We start from the raw sequence: 22284 nt of genomic DNA on the forward strand, positions 1-22284 counted from the left end.
AGATGTATCATGATTTTTTTATTCCTTGTCTGCAGCAATTTTTCAAGTAGCAGACAAAAAGTGGTTGATGTGGCAGATGTAAGTATCACTATTAACATTCTCTGTCAACAGATCATTTTAACAATACACAAAATTTACCTTGCTGTCCCCAGCTGTTCTTTCCCACCACTGTAGTCACAACAATAATCCTATTTTAAAACTTGCTTCATTGGTCATTCTGGAGTTTCTTAAAATTTCACACCAATTTTCTCATGCTGGTTACTATCAGGAATAAAAGTGTTTAATTAACCTGCAATTCTTACATTGCTAATATTACCAGCATCATTTCAATAATAATGCAATGAGATATTCAGACTCCTTTGCAAACACAATGAACAGTACATTAATGAAAATAAATCACTGGTTCTTATTTGTATGTCTAAAGGACCTTTGTAATGGTTTGTTGATTTATTATGTAGTTCAATAGCCTGTTGCAATCTCAGTTCCTGCAACACCACAGCTCCCCAGTGCAACTTGCATAAACAGATTTTAAACTTCTTGTAAAACAGAGTGCAGGCTTCACAGAAATTTAGTGTCTAAAAAAGTTTATCCTGGAATTTTATATAGGAATTTTCAAACTTAATTAATTTTGAAAATTCAGCTAAGTAAATCTAATTTTCTACACAAAGACTACACTCCACTTTCAAAATACCACTCAACCATCTTCTGGTGAGATTTGGGGAATGGCTGTGCAAGACAGCTACAAAGACTATGGAAGTCCCTGCTACTGGACTCCCAAAAGCCCAAAACCAAGAAGTATTAATGAAAATACCTAGCAGCTCTTCTCTCAGGCCAGTTTCTATACCTTTTTTTAGGTCCTGGCATGGTCAAAGTCTCATGGAACTCAGTTAAGGGTTCAGCTGTGCGATCACTGAATGAGTAAAACAGTGGCAAAACAAGTCACTGAATTTGTTCAGGCTTTGACACCAGCTGTGTCATTGTTAAAGCCCAGCTGGCAACAAGCACCCCTCCGCTGTTCACTCACCCACCATCCCAGACCGGTGGAATGGGGAGAAGAATCAGAAGTAATACTTGTCGTTTGAGATAAAAGCAGTTTAATAATTGAAACACAGTAAAAAAGAACAGCAGTAAATAATAATAATGATAACAAAAAGGAATTTAAAAAAAGAAAAACCAGTCATGCTCAATGCAGTTGCTTACTACCCACTGACTGATGCCAGACCCCATTCCTGCAGCTCCAGTGGGCTCCCCCTTCCTGCTAGCTCCCAGCTGCTGTGCTGGGCAGGACATTCCATGGAGTGAATATCCCTTTGGCTAGTTTGGGTCACTTGTCCAGCTATGTTCCCTCACAGCTTTTTTGAGTTTTTTGCTCCTCCTCACTGGCAGAGCAGGAGACACAAAAAAGTCCTTGATTTAGGATAAATGCAACTTAGCAACAACCAAAACATCAGTGTGTTATCAACATTATTCCTATGCTGAGTCCAAAACAGCACTGTACCAGGTACTGAGAATAAAATTAATTCTATCCCATCTGAACCCAGCCTGTGAGAAGAACACAGAAAGACCATGGAGCACATAGCATACAGCCTTAAAAAGTCACCTACCTGGATTGCTTCTGATAGTGAAAAACCCATCCACAGATTAAAAGATTGCAGAAAGAAGTAAAAAAGGAGGTAGCTAGAAAGGAATTCTCCATATTGACTTCTTTTGAAAGAAGTAATTTATCTACTGGGCTTGAAACCAAGCTAGTTGAGCTCCATAAAACAGCATTAGGCCCACCTCCATGGCTCCCCTAGATCTAAAGAGTTTGAAGTAAGTTTGGTTGACATTGCCAATGTTGTAACATGGAAAGAAAAACAATGACACAAATAATTATGTCACTGTACATCTGATTGTAAAGAAGCCTCTAAAGCAACGTGGTTTTTTTTTGTTTTGTAGATTCATCCATGTAATAAATACAAGGTAGCCATAAGTAAAAAGAATTCGTATTCCAGATGCCACTTTTATAATTGTATTGAGGACTGAATACTTTCAGAACACCACACATGACTATTGTGGGAAATAAAACAGTAATTATGTAACTTAGCACTTTTCATTTTATTTAAACTGATGCAATTTCTGCAGACAGAGAAGGTAGGCAGGTATGTAGAGAGTCACTGCAATTGTCTAATATGAGTCATGGATCTTAATCTTCCTCTACTGCAGCTTGCTTTCACAAACTAAGATGTTTTTAAGTCTGTCTCTAGTTCCCATGCTATTTCATACCAAAAATACCTCCCCCTTTTTACTTGAAAGCTTTAAAATACCTATATCATTTATTTATTTTACACAGAACCCTATAAATCTTTTCTTTCAGTAAAAGAAATTAATCCCATTGGGGTTTCTTTAAGAGAAAAGCAATTTATTTTTAAAAGACTGAAAATAACCTCTGAGTTTCTTTACACATATTTCAGTAAATCCTTGTTCTAACTCCTCAGCAAGTATCAGTAAAAAGCTATTTACAATGTCATGTTAATTCTGTACTGTGCTAAGTAATTTTTTCTTAAATTTCCAATTTAAAAAAAAACATACTATTAGATAGTTACACTGTATGGAAGAGTTAATAAGAAAAATCAGCCTGTCTGTTTATTCCAGTTCTTCAGGATCACTTCAGCTGCATCTAGTGTGCTGTCTTTCTGCAAAACAAGAAACAACACTATTACTACAAGTACTGAGTCCCTGAAAAGAGTCAGTTATTATTATATCATCTCAAATCAGTATTTGGTTGTTTCAGTTGCATTCTGTAAATATCTTTTCAGACAGTTTTTCATTGACAGTTGTCAGGTACAAATCTGGACTATACAAAGAATTCAATGCTGATTCCTTGAAAATATTTATTAGATATATTTAAAAGATACCATCTCAGCATTCATATTATCCCATTTAATGAAAGTAATACTAACATAAATTTATGGCATTAATGCAGTGATGTAACTTAGCAGCTCTGGTTTGAAGACAGGCTAGCACACTTTCCTAATCCCTGTGAGTACAGTTGGGATTTTTCAAACTCCTTGCAACCATGCTGCAAACTACTTAAACATAATCCCTCCAAATTGTGTAGCTTGGCTCCAGCTTGGTGAGTCACACAGGCAGTCTAACTTGAAACCATTAGTGCTGTTTATCAGCCACAGGTACAACCAGTAACTTCATCCTGGTTGTTACTGACTCAGTTTATACCACAGACTTTACACCTCATCAAAAGTAAGTAACACAAGGAGAAACTCCCCTTCATTACTGTTTCAAGCTAAGGCTCTGATCTTTACACAGAACAGCTCAGGATTTGCAAATGTGCCATTATGGTGACCCATAATCTTCTATTATTCTCTGTTACAGAACAATTGGGAAACATCTTAGGGCTTTGGGCTTATCAAAGTTTACATGTCCCCAAAGCCTTTCAGCCTTTCAAGAACAGACTTAACAGGGGGAAGAATATGTGCAAAGAAAGTGCTCACAAAATGGCAAAAATCAGCCAATTCACAAGAAAACATGTTTTCTTTTGTAATTTGGAGCTCCTGTGAAACTATATGTTTTCAGGCAAACATGTTTTCTTTTGTAATTTGGAGCTCCTGTGAAACTATGTGTTTTCAGGCAAACAAGCTTAATTTGAAGGTGACCTCTTCACTGTTTTTGCTGTTGGACACTGAATGGACATGGGGCACACACTCTGCTATACAGTTATTCTCTGCTCTGGATTATGGGTATGACATTAATTGACAGCGTACCTGTCTCAATAATTTTCAGTCACCACTGGTCAAGAATGTTTTTAAAAATCAATACAATAAGCTTAAAAGGGCTACCCATCCAGTTATTTTCTACCAGTTGCCCTTCCTAACCATGCCATCTACACTGATGGTGTAAAGTCCCTCAGCAAAAACACAATTGAAGATACTTTGTGCTGAATTTTACAACAAACTAACTTTATGTTCCTAAAAGCTTTCAATACAAGAGATACTGGGAAAAATGTAAGTCTCTCGCAGATTCCTGTACTGCATTGATTTCAGGACACAGGCTTACCTTAATGAAGCAAAAACGTATGTATTTTTCAAACTGTTTCTTTGTCTCAAGACCACAGAATGCTGAAAGAGGAATTGCTGACAGCTTCTGCAACATAAAACAGAAATAGCACTTGCTTATTTTAAGAAATCTGGTTTTAGCATGACAATTTTACTATTCTGTTTCTAGAACTCTCCCTCCCTGTAGGGGGATAGAATATAAGAAAATAAAGATAGTGCAGAGAATAATCTTACACCTAAGGAGTTGCAGCTGGGCCAATTATTAAAGATTAGGAAGAGGCCTGACTTTAACAGGCCACAGCTGTAACCAATGAGAAGAAGAGTGCTATAAAAGAGTGGGTTGGTTGATTGAGAAGGGAACTGGAGTCAGTTGGTCAGTTTGTGAGGAAGAAAGAGTCAGTGCTCTGAGGAGCTGCTCACGAGAAACACGAGGAAGGTATGAAACTTTTGCAATAAGGAAACAGCAGTATGGAACTTCTGCAATAAGATGACAACACCTCCCAACATGAGGGAAATACAAGGTTCAGTTTTGTATACACTAGCTAGGCTTGTACTAAATTCAAATTACTTTTCTTAGGCAAAATATTTCAAAGGTACTTTTGTACAACTAACACTTAAGCTTCCTGAAAGAAAAGTGCTGGGATGTAGCACAAACCTACAGTGTACATTTTCAACATACTTAACATTATCAGCAACACCAAATAATATTTTGAATGGAACATCTCTACTACAGTATTTAGTAACTACAATTGCACTGCTCTTGCTTTCAATAGAAAAGCACTCCTAAAACTGGAGTATGACTAAGACATCTTACCTTAGATGCTATCATCCATTTGACAAATTTATAATCATAAGGTTGTTTCTCATCTACATCAGAGAGATCCACATCTAAATTTAAAACAAATATGTTGTAAGATTTCCTAGACTCCAAAGGGAAGGCATTCATTAACAGCAATTTATTACAGTTAATACCTAAGAATGAAGATATATGTTTTATTTTAATATATAATTTTAAAATTATACTCTAAGAAGTAAAATAGGCCAACAGATTGAACCTTTCCCTTCTGATCTGAGCACTTGTTTTCTGTCCAAAGCAAATTGAGATGTAGCTTGGAAGAAAGCCACATAATACTCCAAGAAGTTCTGAAGTCTGGGCTATTGGGGGATCAGGGCTATGGAGGGTACTAAAGAGTGCTTTTATTGCATGGACAGCAATAATCCCTGAAAATGGAGTTTTCTCATCTGTGAAACTGGGGTACCTAAAACTTCCTGACACATGATTAAACTGTGATATCTTTCTGTGTTTAAACATTTCTGTCTAAATGACAAATCCATTTAGACCAGTTAGTGAAAAAATGTGGAACTAAAAAGACCTTCCCCTGTGGGAATTCTTTCTCTGAAGCTACCATAGCCTGAATTTTCAAAAGGTTTGTAAACTTTGGTAGCATTTTACAGTGTTTAGAGATCAGAATGCTTCAAAGAGCCTTTAGGGTATGACTTCAGATTAGGGGAAAAAAAAAAGAAGACCAGAAAAAAGAAAATACAAATGGTATGAACTCAGTATATTATCCAGGTGCTTGGCTCTCAAACATTCTCATAGATGTTTTGAAAATAGGAATAGGTTTACCTACCTCCTTTATCCTCTCTAAAAACTTGTCAAAGCTTTGTAAAACATGGACAAGTTAGGATGACAAAAGCTTTGCTGAAGCTCATAAAATCTACCTTACCAGCTAAGGTGAAACTGAAAATTTCAATCCCAGTTAGTACTCCTGACAACATTATGCACATATGGTTGCATATGAGATGAGAATATAGTTTAAAATGATAGCTGAATTTTCTGATTAACCAAATATACTTTCCATGTGCTCTTTAATAGAATTTATACTGACTTAACGTGGAAACATCAACGATCATAAAGTATCCTCCATCTGGAATGATAGGCTTTAGTCCAGCCCCTTTCAGTAGCTGAGCCATCCGATCCCGCTTGCTCTCCAGCTCTCGAGACAGGGAGTAGAAATAGCAGTCAGGGTCATCCATGCGCTTATAGTCCATCCAAAATGCTTGTGCCAAAGCCTCCTGGAAACATACGGTCCAAAGTGCTCATGAACACTCAGTAAACTCACAGACACTCACTTCCTGCTGAAGTCACGTGAATTTTTGTTCAATCCTGGCCCATATTAAGCAAATCCCCACACAAATTACACAAGATACATCTGTAATCTCTTCATTACTTTGTGCTGTGGCATCATCCAAAACACCCAATCTTTTGCTAGGCACTAATCATACACTGAAGTCAGAATCCTGAACACAAGGGTTTACAATCTGAATTGAAGTTAAATTTGTTTGATAATAATGTACCATAGAATACTAGACACTAATAGAACCTTCATTTATATTTGCTAGGAAACCATTAGGATTGTCATGTTTTATGCATGACAAGCATGTAGTTTGTAGGTACAAGATGACAGAATCTGCAAGACTGATTTTTTTTTTAAATGTCTCGTGAGCTGATCAAATTTGTTTCCTCTTCTTACACCCTAGAATATGTATCTTGACAACAAAAAATTCATTGTTGTGATTACTGTTTTATTACATGAGGCCAACAGCTTTCTTACACCAGAAAACAATCTCCTTTGCCCCATCTGTACCTACCTGTAATGGAGTTGGGCAAGTATATAGTGTATTTTGGTGAACAACTTGCAAATGCTTAATCAAGTGCTCAGGACCAATGGACCAACCAAGCTAAGGGAGGAAAATGTGCATATATTACACTTATGGGCAGTGATGTTACTAAGAGATAACAAATACTTAAAATTAGCCAATGGGTTTTCTAGGTTTTTTAATTAGCCAATTAGGTTTTCTATTTTAAGAATTTGTTTTGATAAATTATTAAGAAAAAGCTGGTTTACACAAAGCTTAGTGTATGATACCTTTAAAAAGTGATAGATTTGAGACAACAGTTCTATTTTCCCTTATCCCTATTTCTCATAGGATATTGAGCAAACTTTTAACTCTTCGTAAAACAATGGTTAGAAATCCAACTGAACATTTATTAGAAATGTTATTTCTAATTGGTTTAGAACCTATCCATCTCTTAAGCTCCTGTGTCAAAGCCAGTTTGAATATAAAACAAAAGCTCACTGCTGCATCATTTATGCTGTGGTTCACTTTGAAAACATGCTGATGAACATATGGTGATGAAAAATTTAGTTGCTAAAATTTTTTTTTTCAATTTATGATACCTATTTAAAAGTCAAGATAGGGAAGTTAAAATATCATAATATCCATGTTTTCTCCAAGAATCTCTACTGATTTTGAACAAAACATGCTGTGGTGGTTTTTTAGTAATTTATGCTCACAAGAGTTTATCAATTAAGAGACAATAAGATAATTAAGACATGGGTGTTAAAGATAGGTAATTGCTCCAACTGAATGGTATTGTCACATTTTGGAGACATGAATAGCTGCCAGAAATTTTCAGAACACAGGTCATAAAAAGAGAGGTGTTTTTAGCGTAATAAATGCATTCTATATAATTTAACTCATTTATATTGATTCTTCTTACCTTCCAGCCAGTCACACTGTATGTTTTCCCAGCACTTCCTATAGTTACTGTTCTTTCCCACATACCTGGCAATGTAGCTGTACATAAAATAAAATTAATTTGGTACAGGTGCACTCACATATTCCATGTAACTTGAAGAACTGCACTGCCCCTAGCTCAGAGCTGTATGTTCATTGCAGCATCTTAAGCGCTGGCCCATATATCCTTTCTCATTTGTTACAATTGCTTTAATTTTAGAATATTCTCAAATTAAAGCAATTGTAATAAATGAGAAAGGATATATGGGCCAGTGCTTTTTAACATGAAAAGAAGGTAAGCATTAATGAAAGGAGAAAGAAGAAACAGAAAATAAGAGGTACAGTTTGGAAACTACATGTTAATTATCCTCAGCAAAAATGCACAATTATCCATAAGAAAAATATTACCTAAGGCTACCCATTCACCCCAGGACAGATTATTTTTGATACCTGGTAATAGTACTATACACAACATTAACTCATGCACTCCAACACACTTTACTAGAATTGTCCAGTTCAGTGTCACTGGCTGTCTCAGACATCAGAAAAAGAAAATAATTACTAAGACTTCTAACCCAGAACCAAACAAAAGAACACCAGAAAACTAGCAGAGTGAGTAAATAAATTATACTGTATTATACAGTTTGAACAGGCTGAGGCTGACTGACAATAGCAGTTAGCTAAAATGTCTGCAAAGATTAAGGGACTCACAGAAGCCTGTCTCTGTCTTTGCAGTTATATCTGATAGGAGACCAAAATCCTTTGTTCCCTTTCCAAGGAGATAACAGAGCAAAGGTCTCTTCCTGTAGTTTGCAAATTTTTTTCTCTATATAGCTTCTGCAAAGCTCTTACTTGGACTCTAACTTAATTAATTTCAAGAGAAACAGACAAATCCAGACACACCTAAGTCTGAGACACAAAATCAGTGAAGGTTGCAGTTACAGTAGTCACCAACATCTGACTTCACCTAATTTGCATACTAGAACCACTACCAGTAAATCTGTCAGTTATTAAACCCCCTCTATAGCAAGACCAATGAACAAAGATTTTTCCAAATTAAACCACTGAATTTCACAAGGAATTTTTTGTGGCAGTTATCAGCATTAGACATGGGATAAGTCTTTCAGTTATTTGAAAACATGTATTGCAATTTTTTGAGCAAACTTACCAAGAGGAGAAACCAAACAGAATGAAAGAAACTGATTTTTCTATTAGCCTACCCATACTCAACTACTCTGTGACCTTGAAAAGAAAAGGCTTGAAGAGATGTATCTTCTACCAAGCTAGGCCAACAGTATATAGATCAGTTCCTAGGGGCACCCAAACTAGCTCTCACAGACTGCAAAAAGAATTGGCTTTCAAAGCTAATGGCCTCTAGCAGGCCTGTTTTGCCACATAGTCACAGAATTCCACCTTGGAGATAGCATGTGACAGCATTTCAAACAATAGCCGCAGTACAAGGGCACAGAGAAAGAAGCAGCTCCATTGCTTTTCCAAACAAGTTTTAAATAGAGGGAAATTTCCCCATGACACTTGGCAACCATATATGACACCATAACCAAGTCTGACTACAATTTAAAAACTAATGAAGCGCAACTAACATATAGTAAGCCTGTTACCTGGGATGGTACTCAGCTTGTTGAGTGGCTTGCTCAGAATCCTCAGTTATGAGGTGTAATCTCTAAATCTGTCAGTGCAACTGTAATCATTATGCAGAGGAAGCCTACGTTTTTAGAGAAGTCTGCTAATGGGAAACATGATGAAGTGTTATATGCTACAGAAAACTGCTTCAGTGACAGCACAAAGACTGTACTAATTTTATGAGCTGTGGCTAGCAACCCCTGCTAAATTGTACGAAGGAACAACTATCAGATCCTGTAAATTGATGCAATATCCATTTTGTATCTCCCACAAAAAAAAAAGTGTCACTGCATTTGATAGAATACATAGAGGTTATTACAGAAAGACAAGAGTTTATAAATAGAGAAATAACACACTCATGGGGGAGTGATTCTACTAACTTCAGCGAAACTTGGATCGAGTAAAAGAAGAGGATCAAGAACCTGGCATCATTATTTGTTTTACTGGTTTGTTCTTGCAATGGTGCTTTGCTCCTGTAAAAACACTACCTGAAGATTTAACAGGCTTTTATACTGCACTTGCAGGACTTACTTCACTGAATTCAATGTCTAGTATTTAACTATGTCTCCATTCTTGGGAGGGACAGTGCTCATGCACTATCTCCACAATGACCTTTATACTATTTTTTAGTTTTTCATAATTAGTGGAGCAAAAATATTTGTGTTCCTCATTGACCATTTCCCTCATTATTATCTCTACAAAGCTTTGAGAAGGAAATTCTAATTCCTGTTCCTTCTATTAGTTCTTCAGCAAAGCACTGTCTAATATACATACAGTAACAGCAACTGCACTTGTCCTGGCCAACAAAGTAACTGAATAAGGATGGTAAACTCATATGATCATAACTGACTTGCAAGCCTCAGTCCCACTGGTTTCTATGGATATCTGCTCCAAAGTCACTTAAGAGCTTTGGAAATTCTATTTGGAAATTATTCTTTAAAATAATTTCTAGAAAAGAGAGGGGATCTCCTCCTTAGAGCCTAAACATGAAAAATTTCAAAGCTTGAAGTATGAGCTTCTTCCAGCAAGCATTATCCTTGGGAGGCAAGTTCACAGCATCATTCCACAATGACTTCTAAGATGCCACAAAAAATAAGTACCTATTTTAATGTGTTTATTCCCTTTATACACCAGCCATTCATACACCTCATCACTGATGCACAGGGTGTCATGTTTAATACAGAGATCAGCTATTACTTGGAGCTCTTCCAGGGTAAAAACCTGGGATACAGGAAAAGTAAAGGAAAATACATTAATCACAGTATTTAAGGCATTCTTTGAAATTAAAGTGGTGATAAAGCAGGACTCTTACCTTGCCTATTGGATTGTGTGGGGTATTCAGAATAATTGCTTTTGTTTTGGAATTAAATTTATTTGCAAGTTCAGCAGGATCTAAGACCCAATCAGCACTAGATGCAGAGTTTCCATCATTTTTCTAAAAAAAACAAAAAAAACCCACAAAAACCAAAACCACAATAAATTTATGTGTGACTTTAATACATGTTGCAGCCTAAAGAGAGCTGCTCAATTTATCGCTCTCCAACACTTTCATAACCATATGTGACAACCTATCCAGTCTGTCTTGTTCACCTAGAAAAAGGTTGTTCTAGGAATAGGTAAACTATTATGACACTGGCTGTCCCCCTCTGGCCACTGTCTGTCTTAAAGTCCCTGCAGGAATTTATTTCCAGGATCTTGTTGCACACATGCTGATTATTACAGTGTGTAATGCAGAAAGCCCAGTTACATAGTAGGAGAGTTTAGGAGGCTTCCCAGGAAGTAGAGATTTACTGAAAAGACTGATCACCACTGGGGATTCAAGGTCTTTTCCTCCTCCTTAAACTAATGAAAATGGCCAAAGAGCTAAAAATCTGCACTACTGAGTCTCTGGAGTTTATACACTGCACAATACAAGTGTCCCTAAAGTATTACAAATGGCTGAGAAGTTTGGGCCAGTTGGCACAGAGAACACAGAGCATGGCCACACTACCCTTGTGACGCCTGCAATAACTGGGAGAGGGCCACACCTAAAACAAGGGTGTGAGAAAATGCTTGGAGGTGCCCTGTCATTCGAAACATCCTTAGACGATGGACTTCCAGAGGAACAGTCTCACCTACTCCCACTGCAGTCCTGGAGGTTTTGACACTCTGTGTTGATCTGATTTCATGGTATTCCTACAACAGTGCTGCCCAAAGAGCCCCTCAGCCCTTCCTGTGCAAGGCTGCCAGATGCACAAGGCACAGTTGGCATACAGAACAATCCTTGCAAGCTGTGGGCATAACGCCAGCAGTACCAATTTGACAATTAACCTATAGCCTATTTAACAATAAAGGAAAGAGTAATTCTTGTATGCATAGCAAATACACCTACTACATGATCAGTCCTTATTTAGCAAGCATACTTTGGAAAAGAAACTGTATTCTGTCTTTGTAGGAATTGCTGCAGGGATCAGGAACCAAACCTTTTGAAAACCAAATGACAGAGAAATTGCACTGATACGTGGATCCCCCTTCCATAATTTGCACTGAAAACTGAAGAAATTAGTTATTACTAATTAGAATGCACAAATTAAAGCAAATAAGAAACATTGTCACACCTTCTCCAACACTAATAAAATATTCTCTTTTGGATTATCATTGTCTCAGACTTAGATTGCTAGAGTGTATCTCATTTTTATGTAATTTGATATTACGAAAAATGATACAGAAAAGCATCATATAGGTGTTCAGCAAACTGTATTGAACACAAATGAGAAACTTTATATAATTAGTAATTTTTAAAAAGTTACTCACACATCTTAGTGGGATAAAAACAGGCTTTGCCCCCGCCATCTTTACCATTGGTTCATAACAGTCATAAAATGGCTCTATTATTATTACCTGAAATGACAATCATCAGTATCAGAAACAAAGAGTTTACTGTGCACGATACCATCATATTTCTACATTTACCTTGGTGTCATAGCTTGATAATGTTTCTGGCACTCCAGGTTTAATGTTATAACATTGCAGAATATTCCTCATTTTGGAGCACAATACAATAATGCCCTCTGGCTAAGTATGATAAGCACCACTCATTTTTGACAACACACAGAGGCTGTTTTTCCAAGTACACATTACAGCTATTGAGTTCTAATAATAAGAATGTTTGAGACCTACAAACAGATTTGAAGGTACAAGGCAAAGATGGAAAATAGCAATGGTAAATTACTGAACCACAGCAAAGCTGCTCTAATTATGCCCCTGAAATTCCAGGATTTCCAAGTATCTAGAAATCTCAGAAGAACAGTTAAATCTTCAAATTTTATCAGACTAATTCTCAGGTAAAGAAAGAGGAAAAACTCAAGAAAAACTGCACAGAGGCTAGACAATAGGAAAACAAACCCACCAAAAGCAAACGCTTATAGAACTATTCCAAACAAAAGAGAAGTGACTATCAGAGCAACAGAAAGTTGAGAATACAATATACAAGTGAAACAAATGAAGCACTGAAAGCAAAATACACAACACAAAAAGGTTTTACCCACTATGGATACAAATATTCCTGTAAAATGACTTTTTATTTCATTGACAGAAAGGCAGACATCAGTAATAGTGAAGTGCTGAGCCATCACAGCTAGTACAGTAACTTACAAGCTTTTCTGCCACCTACCATACAATTGCCCAAAACAGAACCTGATACACAATGGTTACCCAAACACCAACAATTCTTTGTGCCACCCTTAGTTGTCTGTTGCAGACAACATCCAACATGTTTTCTCAAATAAGAAATCAGTGTGTATTGTGTCACCTAACAGTAACAGTGATAAAGAAACTGCCACAGATACCCTAAGTGTGAAAAAAAGGTGTTTGTAAATTGATGAGTGATAGGAAGACATCCAAAGGATAGTCTCCTAATCACAGCTTCTGAAACCATAAGTCAGATGTACAACTGTAAAAAATCAAACCAATAGAGACAGAAAGAAGCCCCAGCATTAATCTATATTTAGAAGTAGACAAATAAGAAAAAGAGAAAGATTCTTATGTCTGCAAGTATATGTGAATATTTCCAGTAAAAACTTACTTCATCTCCCTCTTCAATTAGGGCCTGTATTGTACTAAAGAGAGATCCATAAGCTCCCACAGTCACCAGGATATCTGTGAGAGGATCAATCTTTCTTCCACAAACTCTCTCATAGACTTGCGACAAGGCTTTCACCAGTGATGGATGTCCCTGTTCAAAACAAAAAGAAAGTAACTGATTGGAGTGTGCCTGACAATGTTTAAAGCCTGTGTTTGGGCTCTTTTATACATGTACCAAACTATTACATTTTCAGATAGAAAAATACAACATCAGCCCTCAGTATTAATGGCTGTTAACAGGTAACAGGGTTGAAACTTTTTGCACACTAGGAAAGAAAAGCTTGTTTTCAATTTATTTGTATCTACTCGGAAATTGCTTTTCTATCTGGTGCTTTTTGATTTCTTTCATATTATCACATCTCAGAGTAGGTCCAGATAGCCTATAGCCAGCTAGGACAAGAGACAGAAGGAGAGAAGGGAATACTCTGACACCAATTCACCCTCACCTCCTCTTGAGTCTCTTTCAGCTCCTTCTGTTTCTCTCTTGTCTTTCAACTAAAAGTATTTGGTGCAAGGAAAATATTTTTATTATATTTATATATTGCTGATAAATAGCACTTGTGATCAAAATATTAATTCATATAGTCACATCCCAAATCTCAGAGTACCATTCACCATTTGTGTCCTCTCCAGGGACATGGCAGTGATACCAAGTATTTCTTTCTCATTCTCCCATTGTACTGTCTGATTCATGTTCCCACTGACCAAAGTCAGAGGTAAATGTATAACCTACACTCTTTAAACTGAATCAGCTCCTCAGAGACCTCCCAGACCTGCTCTACCATTCTGCTCTTGCTGAAGGATTCTGCCTCGAAGAAGCCTACACAGAGGAAGATCATTAGTAACAGACAAAGCTACTAAATGAACTTAATTTGGGACATAAGACTATGATCTATAGATAAAACTAATACAAAGTCAATTTTTTTCCCTGTGGCACGTTTTCCACTGAACTTGGGTCCTGGAGTTCCACAATACTTACAAAGCCTCGGGTGTACTGGTTCAGTCTGTCAACTGCTGCTACCTTTGCCAGTTCTTCTTTAACATAGCTGGGAGGGGATATATCAGGAAGGCCTTGGCCGAGATTAACAATTGAGGGATCTGCTGCCACTTTTGTAAATTCAACCCTGGAGGGAAAAAAATCTTAAAGTTAACATACCAGATAAAATTATCTTTTTATTCATTAGCACTAGAAAGCAAAACAAAAGTATTTCAGTTTGCCAAATTTCCAGCAATGGCAACAGGTTTAAGTAGAATGGAGAGCTGAGGGCTGAAATAATGTAAGTGATCACAGGAGTCAGAGGGCACCCAAGAAAAGATTGATGTTCTGCATCCATAACATTTCTGGTAGAAGTGTGCTCAAATGTGCAGCTACACAAACACACAGTTACTCTGGATATATGCCAAAATTGAATACCAGGCACATTAAATGTCCTAAAGATTAAACTCAGTCAATTGAAGGTGTCATTTAAACTACCCAGTCACCTCAGAGTGCTACAATTTTTTTAAAGTAATTTTAGGCCACGGACTGTTTCAGTTTGCCTATTAACTGTTTCTAATAGCCTACAGGGTCCTTGAAAAATGTTTCCTTCCTCCCTTCACAGGTCAGCTTCACATTTCCTCTTTCCTCTGTACTGAAATGTTAACAATTTAAAAAACAAAACAAAACAACCCTCTCCCCATCATAACTCTCCCCACAGAGCATCACAGTCATGTCAAAAAATAATATAAATTGCTAAAAATTAGCTTGTGGCTGAATAATTGCAACACCTTGTGTTTATATACATACAATTAATGCAACACATACATACAACTAAAGTAAGCCCAAAATAGTCTTTTTCACCAGCAAAGAAAATTCCATATTTATCAGTGATGGCAATATTGCTTTAAGACCAATTCAATACCTAGAAAAAGATGTATTAAAAATAATGATCTAAATTATAAAACAAGTATAATGGCCTTTAAAAAAACCTGATTTGTTTGGTAAACACAAATCAGGTGTAATTGAAACACATTGTTCAACAGAATTAACATTTTAATTTGAAAATCAGCTACACTACCATGCCCATGAGTTATATGTGTCTTACATGGTTTAATAGACGAAGAGAAGCCCAAGCCTAATATTTAAAGCTCAAAAATAAAAATTAATCCCACCTTTAATTGAATTGAATTCACTATTTCTAAACAGGAGCAAAATATATTCCAGCAGAGATAGCAACTGCTATGTATCTTATTATTAGCAATAATTATCTTTTTGGAAAGAAAATACATCAGCCAAGGACATTTTCTGAAATTTGCAGATATTTTCCTCTTACCACACATTGCTATCAAGGCCTTCAATTCGTCTTGTGTTTTTGTGTCTGAAGGACATTGTCTGCAAGATCAAAACATACAGACAGAAGGGTTTTGTTAAGACAAAGTATGATATTGTTGGATTCAGCATGAAAACCCTCCTTCATGCTTTCTCAAATACACCATTGCCAGCTGAATTCAGTAGCTCCATAGAATTATAGACAAGTTCTTTCATTAAAGCTTCCATAACAGCTTGAATTCAGACTAACAAGAAAATACACAAAAATCTCCTAAATTCTCATTTGTCATAATCTAAATCCACTAAACTTCCAGCAAGGGTGGAGGAGGGGCATAATTTAGCTCAATAGCTTTAAAAGATGACCTTAACTGCATTGAGTAACCTTCCCTACCTAAAAAGGTATTGACAATAAAATAAGCCTTTACCTTACTGTTCCGTACTATACAAGTTTAAATATATTCAACAACGCAAGTCTTTCTATTTCTTTCTTTCTTATGTTTTGGAACTAGTTTTAAAACAGAATAGCAGGACTTGCATTAGTTTTCAGGTTTTCACAGAATCAGATTACAATGGTGTTCCAGTCAACCTCACTACTTTGAGGAATCCAGCTAATTAACTGAGATTTTAAAATGAAACCTTCATTGGTGCTCTTTTTTCCAGAAGGTCATGACAAATCTTAAGAATCTTTTTTCTTTTAGCCCACTTATGTCATCACCTGATAATCTCCAATCCATTTCTAGGTGCAGGGCTAGGATTTCCAGGAGTCAAAGATGGGTGTTAAGGGTCCAGGTCTTCATCAAGCTCTAACTGACCTCCTACTTTCCCTAACACCCTCTAATAAGGGAAGCACCTGATAGAAAGCCAGGTGCTCCTTGTATTCATCCTTTTTCTTAATTCAGAAAAACTTGTAAAAGAAAATTAATTTTTTTTTTTAAAAGAAAGTATTAAATTTGAGGACATTTAATGTGAATATCCAACTCAATTAAACAGAATATAAATATATATAGCATATGAAAAACTGACTCAGGCAAAAGCTGACCTATAAAGTGGCTTGCATTTCTCATATGGGCAAAATATGTTGCAACTTTACAGTATAATGACTCAAGCATCTGTTTTGAAGGATCTGTCATATGCCTCAGTTGACCCAATTTGTTGACTAGATGAACTGGGAACACCATTTACATGCCAGTGTTCTCTATGGAATGCAGAGTGTCATCTCCAGCTGCCTGCCATGTTGCAAAGCTGTTTTCTCTGAACATAACTGGAAGACTTAAAATGAAGTTACACAATCTTATAAGCAGTTAAGCTGGGAAACTGAAAAGATTCCCTATAAAATTAAGGTACTTATAGACCCCTTGTTGTTGCAGCATAAAGAAGCAACATTATTGTCATATCATTAAAGGAAAACTAAGATAAAAATAAATAAATTGTCTTACCAAAAGCCTGTGATAATGCTGATATTGAACCTGTCTTCTGAATCTCAAGCTTTTCTCTAAAAGCTAGGGAATCTTTCTGGTGTGGCATGTGCTAGATGGCACTATAAAGACTGAAAAAGCTACACAAAGCAATAATTACCAAATTCTGTTACGCTAGTCTGGTTAATACTTGACTGATTCGAATACCTTATTGTGTTCTTGATAGTAAATATTTTTTATCTATAACAAGAAATAAACCACAGCTAAAGCATATATGTTTGCAACATTGCAAAATTAGCGAACCTCTAAAACATTGCATGAAATATGAAATAGCTTTGTCTATGGAGCTGAAGGAATACTTACTGTAGAGGCGGAATGTTTGATGGATCTGGAAAGCAAATCTGTTCTTAGCTTAATGCCACGGCAACAGAAGTTTCGTGAAGCAAGAAACATGCCTGCATAATAAATAAGTGACCTGAAAAACCTTACAGATTCTAGGAAGGAGTTCCTACACAACACTGAGCAATTTTAAGATAAGATCCTCTCCTCTTCCCCCCAGTGATTTTGTTTCAATTAAGTAAGCGCTACTAAATGATTACCTTGTCATAGTTGTAAGCATAGAGGATGAAACTTTCTAATTGACAGGGTTGAAAAATGTTTGAGTGTCATCTCAAAGGAAGGTTTCTTTTATTTGACAATATTGATCTTCTTTTCTTTGAATAATAGCTAAGACTAAATGCAATTCAAGCTTCAAAGTCCCTGTTAGAACTCTTGTGAAAATGTGTTTGTGTAATAAAAATTGCTATTAAGATTGCTAATATACAATAGAAAAAGAGCCCAATTTTTTAAAAGTTACACATCTTCAAAATTTGTCTCCATTTCCAAGTGTTTCAAATCAGGTATGCTGGAATCAGAATAATTAAAACAACCAGTCACACTGGAGAGGGAGGCCTAGGAACCTTCTGAAACTACAATAAGTTTTGTCACAGTGACTTGGCAAACATTAAATACTTCCCATGGGTGAAAACAGCTAGAAAAGACACTTTGTGTAGACTAACATCTTTCACAGACTGGAGAAAATGTGTCCTGTTAATTAATAACTATCAAAAAAGAAGTAAGAACTGGTACTTCATGCAACTATTTGCAGAAGATACTTTAAAACTTGTATGTTGGATTACATTGCCACAGTGACTGAAATGTGTTAGACACATGTAACCCACAAATCTAGTGGCAGAAACACAGTAGCCAGAGCAGTATAATTATTAACTTTGTTTTCCACCATTTACTCACTAAAGGGCGTATAACCTCCGTTTCCTCCCTGACTTTGCTGCCTGAGAAGGAGAAGAAAAAATTATACTATTTGCATTAAGACATAGGAATGCCTTTGCTTCTTAAAACGATACCATGTGAACCTCGTGAACAGAAAGAAAAAAGGTAAATCAATAGCACAGTAAAATATGATGTTTTCATTAAGAAGAATGCTTTTAGTCCAACAAGTGTCCTTTACATTTATTAACTAATAGAAAAGGCCAGTCAAAGATGCCTCAATGCATAAGTTTTAAAAGTATGCTGATTTTGCCTTTCTCTTACTCCTGTGCTACAAACTCAGTCTCACTTCTGAAATTAGGGTCTTTCTCATACACTACTGAGTTGTAGCTAACTCAATTAGACATTCAAAATAGCCCCATAATCCCATTGCATTTAGTAATCTGCAAGTAAACAATTATGTTCATTTACAAGAAGAAATTGCTAGTCTGAGGACTAACAAAAGTAAACAGCAAGAAAATTTTTTACACTAGTCAGCAGATACTCTTGAAGACACAGAAGAAATACATGTGCTTAAAAAAGACCAGAAAATCCATTTTATGAGATTTCTAATAATGCCACTTAGCATATTCAAGGTAATCTTTGAGAGTAACTATGCAAAATCAAAAATATTATTAAGGTCTCTATTGCTCCCCTTGTCTAAGGTTACAAAAACTACTTGTGTAACATACTGATGTTATCTTGAAACATAACCATGACATTGGTGCTACTCCCCAGGGTCAGACCAGAGACAGCATAACTCTTGCAGCCCACTGTGAACACTTGCAGTAGTTAGTTAGTGCAGAAAGATAAACATGCATACTTTGGCCTGTTTCATTTTGTATTGAGAAATAGAAAAATGAAACAAAAAGCGTGCAAGCCTTACATGCAGAACTAACTTGCAAGTAAGAAAAATTACTGACAGTTGTAAATATTTCCAGCATTAGTGCCATGGTGCACCAAAACCCAGAACCATTATTTGACATGAGGCAATCACACAAAACCACCACACTGCATGAACAGCAGCAGACCTGTGTAACTGTGGTGTGGTCAATCTCTGCAAGTGCCTAAAATACCTGAAAAAAAAATTATATTCACCTTTAATACCACAGAAATGTAGAAACTGTGAAAACTTTATGAGGAATGTAATAGAAACAACTTTGCTGAACAGCCTCAATAAGAACAGGCACTGGCATGTAACACTTCTCCCACTGTTTCTATCTTCGTGACACTTTTCCACTGAAAACTGAACAGCGTTTGTTCAGACTCAAGAGACAAGACTACTGGGCATTAAATGAAAAAGCATCCTATAAAATACTTTTATGACTTCTTACTTGTATTATTTCTTGTATTATTTCTAAAAATGCCTCTTTTCTCATCTGTAACTCTGGGTACCTCCACTTAGATGTCAAGGATTTAAAGGGAAAGTCCTCCTTAATATAACCAGATACTCTCCCACACACTGATCCAAAAAAAAAAAAAAAAAAAAAAAAAAAAAAAAAAAAGCAAGACCTACTCCTACTCTTTTTTTCCAAACACACACATTCCCAGTATAATCTTATATGACATGTTAAGACATACCACAGGCACAAGAGAATTATTTCTTGTTACTTTTATGATGAATGCACTCTCAATTATTACCCTATATATGTAAGTATGTGTATGTGCTTCTATTATTCTGAGTTTTTATCATTGGGATGTAAAGTTTCTACCAGATCAGGGAAATTACACAATGCCAGGCAGCTAGAGAAGTACTGCAAACCCCATTTCAACCCTCTTCAAAATTTGCAAGGTTCTTCAAACACAGAAAATGCATTGATGTTTGTGGGGGAATTAAAAGGTAATACTAATTTCTTTCTTTGTCTTATTAATGTTTCTTTTTTCAATCTTGGAGTCAGACATCAGCATTTTGGCCAAGAGTCATGTCTGCTAAACCCAGAATTTAAATTAGGAATTCTTTTCATCCCATTCTAATTTTCAGTGCTCTGAAGCATTCATGTAGGCAACCCTCCTGGAATTCAGGCTTGCATATCCATAGAGAAAACACGAAAATTAGCATGTTAGAGGAAAAGGGATAACAAATGACTACTCCTACAGCTTTCTATATTTTTAGGGGAGTGAGAAGCAAGCAAGGCTACCAGAAAGGTCAGTGCCATAAATGTTTTTTAGTGGGACTGGTAGCAACATTCTGCTTGCTAATTGGGTTGAAACTCAGGTTTGGTACTTAAACTAGACTGGAAGATATAATTGGACTTGGTCATGGGAAATAGATGAATACATCTGTGTACTAACAATCATTTAGTTCATGCTGTGCTTTGTAACTGTTCCAGCATAGATACAATTTCTGAGTTGTAAGCTCTTCTGCTTCTTTCACAGCTGCCCAACCTCCTGGTCATACAGTACCCTGACCTTGGGATGCTGCTGAACCTCTGGGGCATTTTTAAAAAGTTACAATTTTGTAATGAATTCATTTTTCTCCTTTGAAACAAAAGGCCGAATGCTGCCATTCCTTAATTTTTGAGCTTCAGTTATTCCACCTCTAAAAAAACCCATGTCACAGAGCTTGAATGACACTTGGTCAGACCCCTTAAACTGCTGCATTTTTTCAGGTAACAAATAGTTTCATTTTACTGTGGAGCGTCAGTGACAAACACTACTACAAACACTGAAAGCCTGTCTGCCACCACAGTAATGTCATAATGAAAATATAATCCCTGTTATATTTGTCCTGGGTTTAATATTTTTTAGATACACAAATCTGGAAAATGTTACACCTCAGCTAAATGCTGTCAAGACTTTGAAGGACTATCTCTTATTGCCTAGAGGATGAAAGCCTTGGAGAAAGAAAAGGTGCCATTTTACCAGTGGAGGGCTCTCCAGGACTTTTTTTCCTACCATCTATATGCAATAGATGGCTTACTGAGCCAAGAGAACTGTTGCCAAAATCACTGTACTCAGGGAAGTTGGGCAAAGGCACTGAACTTAAAACCTTCTGTATGAGAAAGATTTATCATAGCAGTCAATTTGTCATTTCTTCTTCCATAATCTACAAGGAATGGAGCAAATTGTGCGCAGAGAAATACATTTTACCATACGGATTAAGGAGCGGGATGAGATTGTGGAGTTTTTTTCTCACTTTTTTTTCCCGTCGTAAAGCAGCTCTACCATGCAGCCACTCTAAGTTGCGCTTACGCTCCCACCCACACGTGTTCGCAACCTGCAGCACGGGGCTGGGGAGGCCGGAACCTGCCGGCACCAACGCCGCCCGCCCTCACCCTCAGGGCCCTCGGTCAAAGCCGGGGCTGCCGGGCCCGGCCCGGCCGCTCTGCGGGACAACAAGCGCGGCCACCCCGAGTTCGGGCTGGGAGCCGCCTCCCCCACAGGCGCTCGGCTGAGAGAGGCCCCGAGGGCAGCGCCTCCGCCCCGGCCGCCGCCGCCACACTCAGTACACTCAGCACACTCACCAACCCGACACCGCCTCCGCCGCCCGCCGCGATCGCTGCCGATGGGGCGGGGCCGCCCTGAGGGGCGGAGAGCGCCCATCCCTCCCGTTCCTCCAGTCCGAGGGCCGGAGAGAGCCCGTCCCTCCCGTCCCTCCAGTCCGAGGGCCGGAGAGCGCCCGTCCCTCCCGTTCCTCCAGTCCGAGGGCCGGAGAGAGCCCGTCCCTCCCGTCCCTCCAGTCCGAGGGCCGGAGAGCGCCCGTCCCGCCCGTTCCTCCAGTCCGAGGGCCGGAGAGCGCCCGTCCCGCCCGTTCCTCCAGCCCGAGGCCGGGTCCGCCCGTCCCGCCCGTCCCGCCGCGCGTGTGGGGAGCTGCTGAGGGCGAGAGGACTGCCCGCAGTGCGGAGCAGAGACGGGGCAG

The 22284-nt window shown here is 37.6% G+C and overlaps 1 protein-coding gene across 3 annotated transcripts; it reads right to left on the reverse strand.

Annotated features, from left to right (window-relative positions):
- Nucleotides 1-1083: 1083 nt before the first annotated feature.
- KYAT3 (kynurenine aminotransferase 3) lies at nt 1084-21949 on the reverse strand. Of its 3 annotated transcripts, XM_084211899.1 has the most exons (16): nt 21890-21925; nt 19457-19501; nt 18411-18451; nt 17484-17575; nt 15710-15768; nt 14377-14521; nt 13339-13488; nt 12069-12155; nt 10588-10710; nt 10376-10496; nt 7618-7694; nt 6705-6794; nt 5942-6128; nt 4867-4940; nt 4054-4140; nt 1084-2675 (listed from the first exon to the last, which is right to left on the reverse strand). In XM_084211899.1, the coding sequence occupies exons 4-16, from the start codon at nt 17571-17573 to the stop codon at nt 2613-2615; spliced, it is 1353 nt and encodes a 450-aa protein (XP_084068025.1). In that variant the 5' UTR covers nt 17574-17575; nt 18411-18451; nt 19457-19501; nt 21890-21925; the 3' UTR covers nt 1084-2612. The 3 variants fall into 3 exon arrangements, with proteins under 3 accessions (XP_084068025.1, XP_084068024.1, XP_084068026.1); XM_084211898.1 differs by lacking the exon at nt 18411-18451 and having other exon boundaries at nt 21890-21949; XM_084211900.1 differs by lacking the exons at nt 18411-18451; nt 19457-19501 and having other exon boundaries at nt 21894-21928.
- Between the last annotated feature and the right edge of the window lie 335 nt (nt 21950-22284).

The sequence above is a fragment of the Fringilla coelebs genome, assembly GCF_963513975.1.
Source record: "Fringilla coelebs genome assembly, chromosome: 9".
In the NCBI taxonomy this organism is placed as follows: Eukaryota; Metazoa; Chordata; class Aves; order Passeriformes; family Fringillidae; genus Fringilla; species Fringilla coelebs.